This window comes from Varroa destructor, unplaced genomic scaffold, assembly GCF_002443255.2.
Source record: "Varroa destructor unplaced genomic scaffold, Vdes_3.0 BEIS01000003.1, whole genome shotgun sequence".
NCBI classification, from domain to species: domain Eukaryota; kingdom Metazoa; phylum Arthropoda; class Arachnida; order Mesostigmata; family Varroidae; genus Varroa; species Varroa destructor.
This window is the reverse complement of record NW_019211456.1, coordinates 44593440-44606516: the sequence shown is the minus strand read 5'-3', so window position 1 is coordinate 44606516 and position 13077 is coordinate 44593440. Positions and strand designations below refer to the sequence as shown.

Below are 13077 nucleotides of genomic sequence, written 5' to 3'. Positions count from 1 at the left end.
AGTCGTTGGTTACTGGTATGTTTAAATTCAGTGGATTATGTTGTAAGCATTACGATAAATAATAGAAATTTTGTACCCTTCGACACTTTTTATATAGAACTTAGCTTCGGCCTGATTTCGTAAACAGCTGTAGAAAAATGTGTGGGCCTAGGATTAATTGTCGGAACAGCTCACTACAGCCATCATAATGAATCAGCGGATCCACAGATTACATGGGTATTCGATCGGGATTTAAGACACCTGGCAAATCTCTCATATAGATCTCAGATAGAAAACGTCTCCTGTTAACATGCATATTTTGTGCTACGGAAAGATATTTACTACAGCCTCATCCATTATATCGCATACGAAAAACATACTTTTAACTAATAATATCCTTGCTCAGGTACTGTCAAGTAATGGACTCGGTAGTTCAGATGGAGCCCGTATAATTGTTGTGTTCCGATACTTAACTGCTTTTTTTGCAATTGGAAATATATAACGCCTCATTCATTCCCTGCTCTCCCTAATGACACTAGTTAGACATTAATGCTTATTGGTAAACCTCCCGCAGTCATACGAGGCGCGTGTTCTTGGATCAACGATTTATAAAAGCCTCGCCCCTTTAAAGCCTTTCGAATTTAGTAAGCAGTCTTCCAGATGACAGACCAGCAAGCGATATAGCGATTATATTGAGTTGAAAATGTGGGTAGTTTGTTTTTTTGTTAGCTGGATTTACATGGATATGGATATAGAAATTTAAAAAATACGCTATACAGAGAAAACAGAGCTTTAGCTTCATCCAAGGCTGTTTACTAACTGCCTAACAACCGGAAACAACCGTTTATTTTCGCGGAAAATAATGAAGGAATTACTCTTGGTGAACGCACTGAAAATTAAGAGCTTTTCTATTCATAGCAACTGAAGAACACATGCATATATTTAAAATAACGGTAAAAATTCTACACAAAGGCAGACCGCTCCGTCGTGAAGCATATCTTGCTCAAAAGCACTAGTGCTAGTTATTTCATAAAATTTCCGTACGCCCCAACGTTGACGATCGCTTAAAGGGCCTGCAAATCCATCCCATATGGGTTTGCCCGCACGATAAGTGGCCGTTTGGTTCTTTTTCACAGACCTTCCTTGGTTATCGAATAGCTCAAAAATAATTTCTTTTTTTACTGGCCAGCTTTCGTAGCCCGTTTGGTCGCGGTGAATCCTCAGAAACGCACCAAGAAAGAAGCTATTGTCAATTAGTTCAACATCCATACTAAATTCACAGGGATACCCTCCTAGACGCCAATTAATATAGGGTCCAATTATATTTTTCTCTTCTCCGCCGATTTGTTCCACTATGTCCTTTAGATCGAACCAAAAATACGCTTTTCTCGACTCCTTCTCTGCAGTTATGGATGCTTTAAAGGATTCCAGCTTTTCACTTAGCACTCTGATTATATCTTGATGACTTTCCGATTTTAACGGAAATTCGATTATTCTAGTGGATTGATGGTCGACATCATCCTTCCAGAGATGCTTCTTAATTTCCACCAGTGTACCTTCTAGGCCACACGAGCACATGAAACGCATGTCGCTTAGGACGTTTTCAGTTATTTCGTTCTTTTCGCCGGTCCGAATTTTTTTACACTTGGAACACTGGAATTTAAGAACCCCATCTGAATTTCTATGAGATATGCAGCACGCAAAGCAAAACGAGTGACCACACGACCCGATGATTCTTCGTGCCGAGGACTCTCCACATGCATCGCAGGAACTCAGGACACGGTTCGAGAATCCTAATGGCTTCAAAGGTATACGGCCCGGGTTTAGATTGTCGGGCAGATCCCGTAAAAACATCTGCAACGAAACAGTACGTGATGATAGTAATGGCGATGTGTTACGCGTGTACAGAACGATCGATTTAAAAAAAAAAAACACGTGTATTCAACTTAGAATGACCCATCAATGTATATGTTCATGAACATTTGACGCTGTTAACTGCATCATGTTGAATTTTCGAAGGTAACGTTTCCTCAATGCAAGCAGCTGATACAAAAAGCTCATATCTCCGTTCGATGCATGAGGTGCTATTCGTACGTTGCCGCGAATACGCATCTGAAAGCTACTACCGTCAACGAATACGTCTCGCAATTCGTCTGCGTAAACACCTCGCGTACTACATGAGTATTAACTGCCGTGCTGTGGGCCGCACGCAAATTGAAACTATAACCAATAACTGGCTACCCCACATCGAACGTACGTCCAGTGACCGCGTGATTCGTCATCACTTCGTTGCTTACTTGAAAATCGAATCCTCGATTTTCCAAAAGCTACGAAAACGACAGCATCGCTGGCTCAAAACAGAGGCTTATAAGGTTAGTCCGAGAAACTGCTATTCCAGTACTCAGCTGATTACTGTAGCTTCATAAAGCGTGAATTCTAGATATTCGTAATGGATCGTAATGGTCGGAGGGGCCGAAGTCTTTGTGTTTACAAACCGAGTCGTATCCGATATTAATCGCTGGATCGCTTTGGATCTATTTGGTGCTAATCTGTAGGTTGCCGGTATAGATGGATCTACCACATGATGGCCTATACAATATCGTCACTGTGTGGTTGTATCGCTTAGCTAAGGCAGTGTCAGAATAAAGCATTGGTGACCGTCTGGCAAGACTAGGATAAAGAAAACTGCTCGGTAGATGAACATTTGCCTGACTCTCATTCTACTTGTGGAGGTGGGCTTTGCAGACTTGCCTCATCTTCTACGTCGTTAGCCCTTAGTGTAAGACGAGACTGACATGCGGCAAAGGTCATAAAGACAACATAATACTTGCACGTTTGAAGAAAAGCAACAGTGTCCTAAAGTTCAGTTTAACTGGTGAGAGATTGGTCGAACGTGTCCTGATTTATCGGCTATTCCGAATACATACAAACAAAGAAATTCAAATCTTTTGGAGATCGTTTGTGTTCTCTAGTACGATATGGTTTCATTTATACCATTGGCTGATTGAAGCAATACTAGATAATCGATCTATCGTTCTTCAGTTAGGAGAACCGTACATTTGGAGCCTACCCGTGCAGGACGAATGTGGCTAAATTCTAGCTTTCGGTGAAGTGCTATAAAAATGACAGCGAGTTGTCCATTCGAGAACGACACAAAGAAGCATAAAAAAGTTGATTAGTGAGGGTTTATACTATGATATTCTCTAAGGCAACATCAGTGACCGAAAAATACAGAAAATCACTTTCGCTGCTACGAACGGATTCAGTCAGGCTCGAAACGATTAGTAAATATAGGATCGGTCTAACCCTTTCTTTCCGTGTAGAATGTTAGAAGACTTTGAAACTTATACGATGCTCGCGTACCGCTACACGTTTCGTTTTACAGCTCCTTCGGCTCAGTAATTTGCTAGAAGAACAATTTATTCGCGACAACCATTACACAATGTTGAAAATATCGGTAGCATGACGGCAAGGCAAATCCCAAACCATCCGTAAGCATGGTCTGCCAAAGAATGTTCATTCATATTATAAATACAAATGCTAATATTATTGTATTTCTGTTATATTTCTCGTAGCTCAAAATGGACATTTTAGTATAACACCGTCGAAAAGAAAGTGCCGTTCGCTGCCTGTTCGACCTGACGTTCACCTTCCATCTTGCAAAATAACGCGAACGTGTCCCGCGGAATTTCAGGCATTCTAGGCGCTTGCCACTCCTCAGCACTGTCACGCTCCACGTACCCCATTCGGTCTCGTACACAGTACGTATATTCAAACCGATTCACTTATTCAATGGCACAGTTGCTTTTTATAGGGCTGTAGTCGAAATGGGGCTCTCTTCCTAGTGCTGACCCATCTCCTGCCGGGAGAGCATACGAACTCATACTGAGCTCCGATGTCAGGGGAAGACTAAACGCCGACGAAAGGACGCCGTTCTAGTAGATGAATGTCTATCAATATAGTGCACGCCACAAAGAATGACTGCTTGTTGCTACCTTGAAACGCCCTAAAATGCGGTGGTGAACATCGAAGAGCCGGGAAATGCGAGTGCTGCTGATGACGATAGAGGGCATTGAAAAGTTGTTGATATAAATGGGGAACCATTTTTTCAACATTGCTTTCTGACAGCTCTCACAGTTTGTCCGGAACAGGGAGATACGGTTCACCATGGACAAACAGCGACGACCATTTCTAACGCTGTCTGTGTCGAAGAAAGGAGCGCTACTTCTTGAAGAGTTCTGCTGGCCGCGAAGTGCAATGGCCGAGGGAAATTTGGGCGGTCGCGTTGAATGTCCCTCGTATCGATGTTTTAATAACAGCACAGCGGCCAACCTACGACAGGCCTCACTTTCCTGTACGTGCATCAGTGTACGGTGACTTGTTATCGTCACGTCGCAGACGCGTCGATTGTGCCTCTTATGCCTCGAGTGAAATAGGAAAACCTATGAAGTCAAGCGAATCTTGAGGAGCAGTCATACCGCCAGGGGTATCTTCATTCTAAATACTGCCGATTCCCTGTTGCGGTATTTGAGTTAGTAGTGTATCATAGACGCAAGACTGGACCCGTAACGGTGGTTGCTTAGAAAGTGATAAAGCGATCAGAACTAAAGCTGCCCGTTCCAAATAACTGAGTGATTCTTCTAAATCGAAACACAAAGAGACGTACGCGTATGTATGTATGTACTATTGACGAGTATTATATCGACTCAAAGAAAAGCACGGGCTAGATTTTATAGCTAGAGTTGTGAAGACAGCGAAGAACGGTAGAGCGGTCGCAAATAGTCGTGTTCGTCTGGGTTCGCATACTAGACATGAAAAGTAGGCAATAACTAAATGAGATCAAGATTCAAGACCCAAGATCGTCATTTTATTGAAAAATCACTGAAGACAGAAGGCTCAAATGCTGTTACCTTTGACCACCAGGCTACTATTTTTGTATTGGTTACGTAGTATGTTAGTGTTGCACGTGCATCATCTATATCGAGATGTATATTGTTTATTGACGAACTATCACAATACTCAAATAAGAATGGCATGCTCGAATCCTCTACAAAACGTATTTCCAATAAACATTTTATTCTCTGATGTGTTGTGTTTTAGCTACGGCATGGGTATGTATGGGGGTACCGTTTAAGCTTTGGCTGACCGACGGACGTATACTATTTTCCAGTGAAGAAAAATAGGGTATTCAGTTAGAGTGATTTAATTTCTATAATGCACTTAACCACAAAAACTTTTTAAGTCACAGACTGACAACTACCTTTGAAGCTTCGACATTACAAATATGCCAATAAAGATAATCAATCAATAAAGTATTATCTGTTTTGCCATCTATAGTGATGATATACTAGATCTCATGTTACTTATTTATTATGATTAATTTCTTCAGTCACCGGCCTTCAGGTATTTCACTTTGGCTTCTTATCTCATCCGTCAATGCTTTTCTGCTGTATGGGTCAAAATACGTCAGACGAGCTTGATGGAAGATCTTTCGTGCTAAACGCTACTTGCTTTGCTCAGGACGGTTTAAGGGACCAACAAATCTTGATGGACTGCTGGGCAAACTCGATTCGCGCACAATGGCCGCTTGATGTCCACCGTTTGCCGATTTCCTCTTGTCGGCCGCATCCCTTCGCACCACTGTTGACACCCCTGTTGGGTTCGTTCAGCCACTGCAGAGATATGCCCACTCTACACAAAGTTACTGTCAAGTTCTATTCCTCGTGCAATAACTTTATGGCGTTGTGGACAGAACCGCAAGGCATTGGGTCGATCTACTCAGTCGTTTTAAACACAATTTTCCAAAAAGAAAATGCCTGTCAAATATGCCTTGTGTAAAATGGAAGAAGAGTTAAAGTGAAAGAAATGGGGTCTATCAATGATCTGTGAGAACCGATGGCCGAATTGTTGCCGATGTTTCTGAGAATTATACAAGAGAGTTTAATACTGTAAAAATGTGACTTAAAACTAACTATATAAAAAATTTACAATTTACTCTGTTTCTTTTAGATTGATTAAGAAAATGTTCTATGTAACATACATATTTGCTACATCGTCAGAGTTTGATGTGATATCTTAACTGTAATAAAATGAAATAGGCTATAAACAACATCACCTCATTAGCCAGTTGATATACCACATAGTTACAAACTATGAAGTTTCAGGAAACGCGGCATCCACCAGCAATCGTATACCAAGCCAAATTAGGGACAAATAAGAATGAAAGCAGGGGTACACGAAAGTTCTTAGCAGATGAACAGGGATCCCCAGCATCCTATATTGGCGCAGTGGCCTGGATAAGTGCGTCGATAATGTTAATCAAAGCTAAAAGGCTTCGTCAAATATATTGCACTAAACGTTGTAGCTTGTGTCCAGCCGATGGTCCTAGGGGGAAAGCAATGAGCAAGACAGTAAATGCAGATGATGCGCCGTTATGTTTGACTGCAGCAGCATATATATGTCCGCCAGAACGTACAAAATGGCGCGGAACCGATTTTAGGAAACGCAATCCTTTCTTAAAAATTGTATATTGTAGTTTGCCGTGTGGTCCTCCATAATCAAGGGTGGGTCGACTATGGGCATTTTCTTACAGAAAGACTAAGGCTATTATATGTTTTACGTATAGCCACAGCTGCGTATTTCATCTGCCGTGATGCAAACCTGCCAAATACTAAAGAGATTTGAAAAATTTGCTGCTAAAGACGAGTATAACTTTACATCGACATAGCAACAATTACATTCTTATTTATAATAAACTAAAATAGAAAACCCTTATAGCAGTGGAAACGCTTTTTTGTGGTTAGCCGACCTTAACGGTAGAAATGATTTAATACGAATTTAGAAATTTATGCAAAAAACGTCTCTAATTAAAAAAGGCTATTATACTTAAAAAAAGACGTACTCGAAAAATTGAATTGCCATTGTTAAAATGGGTCTACCAAGACTAGTCGTTCAGAAAAAGTATAATACGTATGCCATATATTGTTGGACCCTATTTCGAGCCAGAGATGTATGTAAAAGTCAATTTCACTTCCAAGTAATATTATCACGACCGATCGCCAGTAAAAGGCAATTCTTGAGACGAAATTTCTAATCATAAGTTTCATTTCTTCATTAGTTTCCAGCTAGTAGTTAGATATAATTGTGCACCCTTAGACGAATGTACAACACGATATTTTGTAACAATAGGACAGGCTGTTGGAAGACGATAGCTACCCGGGGGCATATACAAACGGCCTAGGTAATCAAAGGAAAAGAGAAAATACATTATCATCAACGACAGCAATCGCGTTTTTTTTTCGTCGCCAATCTAAAGGCCAACCAGCGCCGCTGACTTTGCCATTTTCTTCCCAGGTTCGATCACATCGATCCCCTGAGATGACTCGGCTGCACTTTATCGGCTTACTCAGACATTTGGCTGGGGTCATGACACTGAAGGCCAAGCGGCTAAGAAAAAGGACCCCTAAGCGAGCAAAGTATCTTGATACCTCCAGGGACCACATTTTCGTAGTCTGCAACAGATTTTATTGTTTGAGATATATGGAGGGTAAGTATGGCTATGTGGGAAAACGGCGGGGCGGGGGGCTGGGGGCTATATCGGCACAGTGCTTCATAGTTAGTGGAGGTATGCTATTTTACCTTTTCCTGCCACAAAACCGGTACTGCTGGCTATTGTGTGTAAATATGGGTAAAAACGAGGACCGAAACCTTACTTCGCTTTTTAAATCCTCTATCCTTCTCGACTTATACTTTTTGCTCGCTCTGTGCCCCTCCTACGAAAGGGCTCTGTTTTGAAGGTCTCACTTAAGATAAAGACACCCCAGGGAATGCGGCACGCTTCAAGATGGCCTTTCTTGTCCAGGTCCACCAACTGTTCTGCAAGTACTAGCAGTTAAGGGAAATCTTCCCAGAACTCGTCTCTTATAACGACGTGTGTTATAGTATAAAAGATCTGATCTCAATGGGATGTTGTCGAAAAGTGTTTGGGTTACTCTTTAGGCTATCCTAGATTCTACCTTTCAGCTATATATAGTTTTGTTCATTCATTGAAGTGTAACGCATCGTGTGTGCATTTTCGTACATTGCTCGGCTACTTAACGAGACCTAACCTGTATATTTCAAGTTATACGTCCGGTATAGCCGCTAGGTATTTCATCAGACTGCTTTCGGGTAGCTCTGTCCTAATGGTAGCGCTGCTAGCACGCTGATTTCAAAACAAAGCTACTGAGAACATACTTTTTCCTACTTCACGAATAAGCAAGGGCATTAGGTGCGTATTTTCTAACATATATTTACGAATTATCTTTACTAGTAGAAATATTGGCTGAGCCGTTGTAGACGTTTCAGGTGTGAGAAGTTTTAAGAAATGTACTTCATTCACGAATTACATTAGGGTACACAAAGCACTTAGTTTTTACCTGAGATTCTTGCAAAAAAACGTTCCGAAAATAGCGAAAAAATGTGCCGGGCTTCCTTTCTATTCTGAAAGCTAATGACATAATAAACGGAAATTTCAAATATATATATTAGCTTTTGCAACTATTATAAGCCGCTATGTATATATATATATATATCTTGGATTTGGCTAGTTTAGACTTCATATTCTCTAGTAAATTACCTTTGCGTGTAAAAGCGATGCGATTAGTGTTTAGCACATCGGAGACTCTAAAGTAACGCAATCTATTGGGGAACCTGTTATTAAACGGTGGGTCGCCAGGGGGTCTTAAAGCGCGTTTTCTAGCAGATACCGCTTCCGTATTTCAACCGGAGGGCGGCTTACTTTTAGTCGTGGCACAAACCATGCCTGCGTAACCGGCCAAAGGAGTGTCGTGACTCGCTAAGGTGTTAGTCATTGTTGATGAATTTGGACTCGCCATGTGTCATTGCCAATGGGAGGCAATGACGCTCTTCCTGCCCAATCAGAAATGCTTTAAGGCGCTTTAGGGCCAAAATAGTAGATTTTTGAGCGAATAAAAGGGACACTTTATTCAAGCTCAAATCAATTCAAACTGGGATTTACATTAAGGCCAATCAATTCTATCTAAGTAACGCTGGCATAAATGCATCTGTTCCCCTTCAGAAAACAAGGATATGGGATCGTGAAAATCGATTTGAATAGCTACGTCCGGAGTTATTGGCAGACTCATCAAAAATACGTTTCAGTGCGAAATTTAACTTGTCACCTTCGCGAATAACATAGCTTTGCTGTCCCAAAAACAAAGTCTGTTAGATTAGAAAGACCACGTACCTGCACAAGTACTGTACTGATAACTTACCGTATCGTTTTGCCGAAAAAAAAAACGTGTCCTAGGCAAAATATTGTATAATAACTTTGGCAGAGCTCGGGACCCTGACAGCTGCTCTCTGCAGTTAAAAGACTTTATCCATCAGTAAACGAAGTTAAATTAGACACTAAATGGAGCTTACTGGAATTGGTGCTTGTGCGCCTCATGACGTCCGTAGCAGTATCCAAAATAGTTTCCAAAACTGAAATCCTTTAGGTACTTTAGAAAGGGCAAACAAGGAAAAAGGTACTACTCTTTGAGGGGCAACTATAGGGCCCTTCGTAATGAGATAACAATTTCTACTATTCGTAAGCTATAATCAAACGCTACTCATGTACACAACGGTATAGTTCGTAAATCTTTTCCGTTTACTTTAGCTTAGCTTTAGAACATTTTCATATTTATTATTCGTATGTGGTGCTTTCGATAACTCGTAGTGTATATACTTCTCAGTTTATTTACTTAGCTGTTTTGTGCACTTCTCTGAAATTCGACAGGTATAAAACAACTATATATAGAGACTAGACTATATCTAAAAGTTAAGGGATTCTGTAAGTATCGGCGTATCACAAGCTGGCGTTCCAGTATTAGGGCAAAAGAAATAGTTTATTTGCGATTTGATTTTTGCGTACTGGCCCTCGTTGCAATATTTATATCCAAAATACTTCAACTACGTACGTCACGCGGCGCTTTTGTTAAAACTATAATTCGAAATTAATATAGTCATGCCGTTGCGCATCAGCATATTAATATCTCCTTGATATACAACTCGGTATTATTAGTTCATTGACAAAAACGAACCTCACAGGATTTGCATATTCAGTGGGGCTGTCATGCAACGAGTGACCAGCGGCGGCACTCTATCTAGAAGTTGGAGTAAACCATGGAACTACCTAATTCTAGCTTTACGCCAGGATATAGTGATCTCCATAGCCTTAGGGAACCTGAACACGCACATATTTTTTTTGGTCGGCGAAGTCGCGGTCAGATTTCGCTTAATGCTGACCAGATAAGCTCATCCTATGTAACAGAATTTGATCAGTTTTCTTACTTACAAAAGTACCGAAACGATGGTAGAGTAGTCCTCGAGGATCAGGAACCTCTCGAAACCTACTTTGCAGAACGTCAAAGCAATCCGCAATCGCTAAGGTTCAAAACTGTCTTCAATTATCGCTCCACTGATGTCGACTTGTTATTTAAATTGGACAACGAAGTAGATCTGTTCATGCAGAAGTATATCGACGGCTTTTTGAAGGGTCTCGAGAATCAGGGCTATGCGAACCGTAAAGGCGTTGGGGCCCTTCTTCTAAGGCTGAACAAAAGAAAAGATTCTGGAGCGCCTAGTAGCTGGTCGGTGGCGGACCAATAGAGCCGGCAGTAGTGTGGGCGGCCAAAATCTACGATTTAATGAAGCTGCACCTTGAAACACATGACTCAGTATAATATATTAAGTGATAAGGAAAACATGCCGTTAACCAAGAACTTGATTGTTATGTAATATATGGTAAGAGAATTCTACAGTAAACAACTTTCTCGAATGATTCGAGCAATTGGTAACGAGTAGCCTACACGTTAAGTAATGGATTTCTTTTGTCGGATATGGTATCTTTCTATGTATTTGAAGAGGACGCACAGGCTAAACGTGAGCGGGCAGTTTAAACAGGAGTTGCACAAGGAAATACATAACCGGTACAGTGAGGTTCTTCGAAGATCTTTAGCTTGGTAAATATCTAGAATGATCCTATACATTATAGAGAATTGCTAATTTGGCGGTTAGAAGCAGTTCTTTTCGCAGTCACTTATCCTTAGGTTCGCGCCGACACGTCTACTTCAACCCTTCATAAAACAGGTTCTCGAGAGCAGTGTATTGCTTATACTTAGCTGTACATATACATGATTAAAATCTTCATCCTTCTTTATCGAAATTAATATGGGCTGAATATGAGCCTTAGGTTAATATAAACCTCATGTATACATATGCCTATATGGATACGTATATATATGCGTTAAAACGTTATAAACGAAACAACAAAAGCGTCCTAGCTTTCATGTTACTTCCGGTCCGGTAGGGCAAGATATTAATAGCTTAATGCTATAATAATAATAGGGCCAGAACTAAATGAAGTTTGATTTCGGTGATAAATAAATGATAATCTTTGCTCAGTAGAAAATGCTTGGTTTTTAGCTCACCCTTTATTTAATAGGCTTTCGAGGAAACAAGTTATTTTTTCTTGATTTGATTAAGGAAAAGCTAACCTGGTGATGGAACGATATCAACTCGTCCCTGGAAGTTCTATAGCCTGAGGAGAATTCTTATTACTATATTAGAAAACACCTGCATTGACACAGGGGACGTGTAGCAAAGCGAAACGTTACCAATAGTATGGTGTGTCTCGGCTCCTTGACTGCTCATTCATGCAAAAAGTAAATATGAACACGATGCGTATGTGCATGAACGTGTGCTTCTGCATGGATTCAGCTAAACACCTGAATAGTTAATACCTAAGGCAGTATATCGATCATTAAGGACACACAGGACTCCACATTAGACTGCATCAATATTTAACGTGATCACAGTAATTCAATAGCATGTTATGCAATCTGTTCAAGTTCTTGATAACGTCAACATAAAAGCTCTGTACGTTAAGAGTTTCAATTATTATAGTTGTTTTTTGCCGTTTTGGCACGTGTGGAAACGCAACAGTACGAACCCACCAAGTATGAATGAGCGGTAAATCGATTCATGATGCATTGTACCACATCTCGAGCCGCACTATCCCCGTAGTTGAAATTAAATTTACAAAATGTTATTTGTGTGCAAGCTCTGTTTAGACAGACAGGTAGAAATAGCTATCGAATCAACAGCACGAGGAAGACGTGTTTTTGTTCTCAGTTTACGTCGTGCGGTCCACTCGATCTTCGTGTATATTAGCTTCCGCTCGAACCTTCGAAGCTGCGTGATGTTTGACTGAGTACGTTCCAACAAACCCGCGCATCCGTTGAACGAAATATAGTGAATGGGTTTAGATATTATTAAGTATGGTACGATGATTGAGTTACGTAAACTTAAAAAAAGTTCATTGCGTCGAGCCTTGTTCTTTAGCAACTCATTAAGCGGTAGAAGCTAAGATTATTTTCGACAATTTACCGTTTAGACGGATAGCAACGTGTACCGAGGAGAAATAGCTGAGGACGTTTTGTAAAAATGTATCGGTAACAACTGCACAACAGTAAAGGTGCCAATCCATTTAGAAAAATATAACGCACCGAGCCGACGAATGTTTATTTGTAATTTAACAGACTTTCAACTGCTCATCAGGATAATCATTTGAGACAATGTTGTTCCTCTAGGTGGAACAATGAGTGAAAACTATAGCTAAATTCCACGTACGTGGGTGTTAGTCGAGTGATTATATTATGAAATTCGTAGCATTGTGTGGATGACGTAAAAGTAAAATCATTACCTGAGAAGGAAGATGATAGATATTTAGAATATACTTAGTTGAAATAAATAGGAAACGATTCCACCTGAAGCTTCCTACTTTTTACTATTACCTAAACATTTCATCGATCGCATCGAAAAGCATCCGGATAATAAATAACGATTTGAATTTCTCCGCTGGACCATAGCCATTCTCGGAACTGCGAAAATTATAAAATGATTGTAGAATATATTTAATACACCTTGTACATCCACTAGGAGAGTGGACGCTGCTATGAATTGAAGCACGCCTGTGCCCATGAACATCCGCCATCATTAACAGGCATAATACGGCTATTTTGTTCTTTTATTCAACATAATGTCATTAGTGGC

General features: G+C 40.5%; 2 protein-coding genes and 1 long non-coding RNA gene across 7 annotated transcripts in view; 1 reads left to right on the top strand and 2 right to left on the bottom strand.

The window, feature by feature from the left end:
- Positions 1–770: 770 nt before the first annotated feature.
- Positions 771–13077, bottom strand: part of LOC111246191 (uncharacterized) — a 38518-nt gene continuing 26211 nt past the window's right edge. For 2 of the 4 annotated variants that reach the window (XM_086983606.1, XM_022795399.2), the window contains exon 2: positions 771–1833. In XM_086983606.1, the coding sequence (XP_086839732.1) occupies positions 1661–1833 (173 nt within the window). In that variant the 3' untranslated portion in view covers positions 771–1660. Of the gene's footprint in view, positions 1834–2105; positions 2243–2474; positions 2665–13077 lie in introns of those variants that run through there. The other 2 variants (XM_086983605.1, XM_022795401.2) reach the window with 2 other exon arrangements.
- On the top strand, positions 1998–5064 carry LOC111246193 (uncharacterized). Its single transcript, XM_086983609.1, has 2 exons — positions 1998–2351; positions 3555–5064. Exons 1-2 carry the CDS (start codon positions 2013–2015, stop codon positions 3576–3578), a joined length of 363 nt encoding a protein of 120 aa, XP_086839735.1. The 5' UTR covers positions 1998–2012; the 3' UTR covers positions 3579–5064.
- LOC111246194 (uncharacterized) lies at positions 5615–9343 on the bottom strand. Of its 2 annotated transcripts, none has more exons than XR_015323733.1 (4): positions 9255–9343; positions 8397–8467; positions 6095–6363; positions 5615–5753 (listed from the first exon to the last, which is right to left on the bottom strand). It is a non-coding gene; the product is annotated as an uncharacterized LOC111246194 (long non-coding RNA). The 2 variants fall into 2 exon arrangements; XR_002671579.2 differs by lacking the exon at positions 9255–9343 and adding an exon at positions 8597–8860.

What these genes read in the sequence shown, in the direction of transcription:
- LOC111246193 (XM_086983609.1), top strand. Translation starts at nt 2,013, where the DNA reads ATGCAAGCAGCTGATACAAAAAGCTCATATCTCCGTTCGATGCATGAG. An exon ending in TCAAAACAGAGGCTTATAAG is followed by an intron (nt 2,352 to 3,554) that starts GTTAGTCCGAGA and finishes TATTTCTCGTAG; the next exon opens with CTCAAAATGGACATTTTAGT.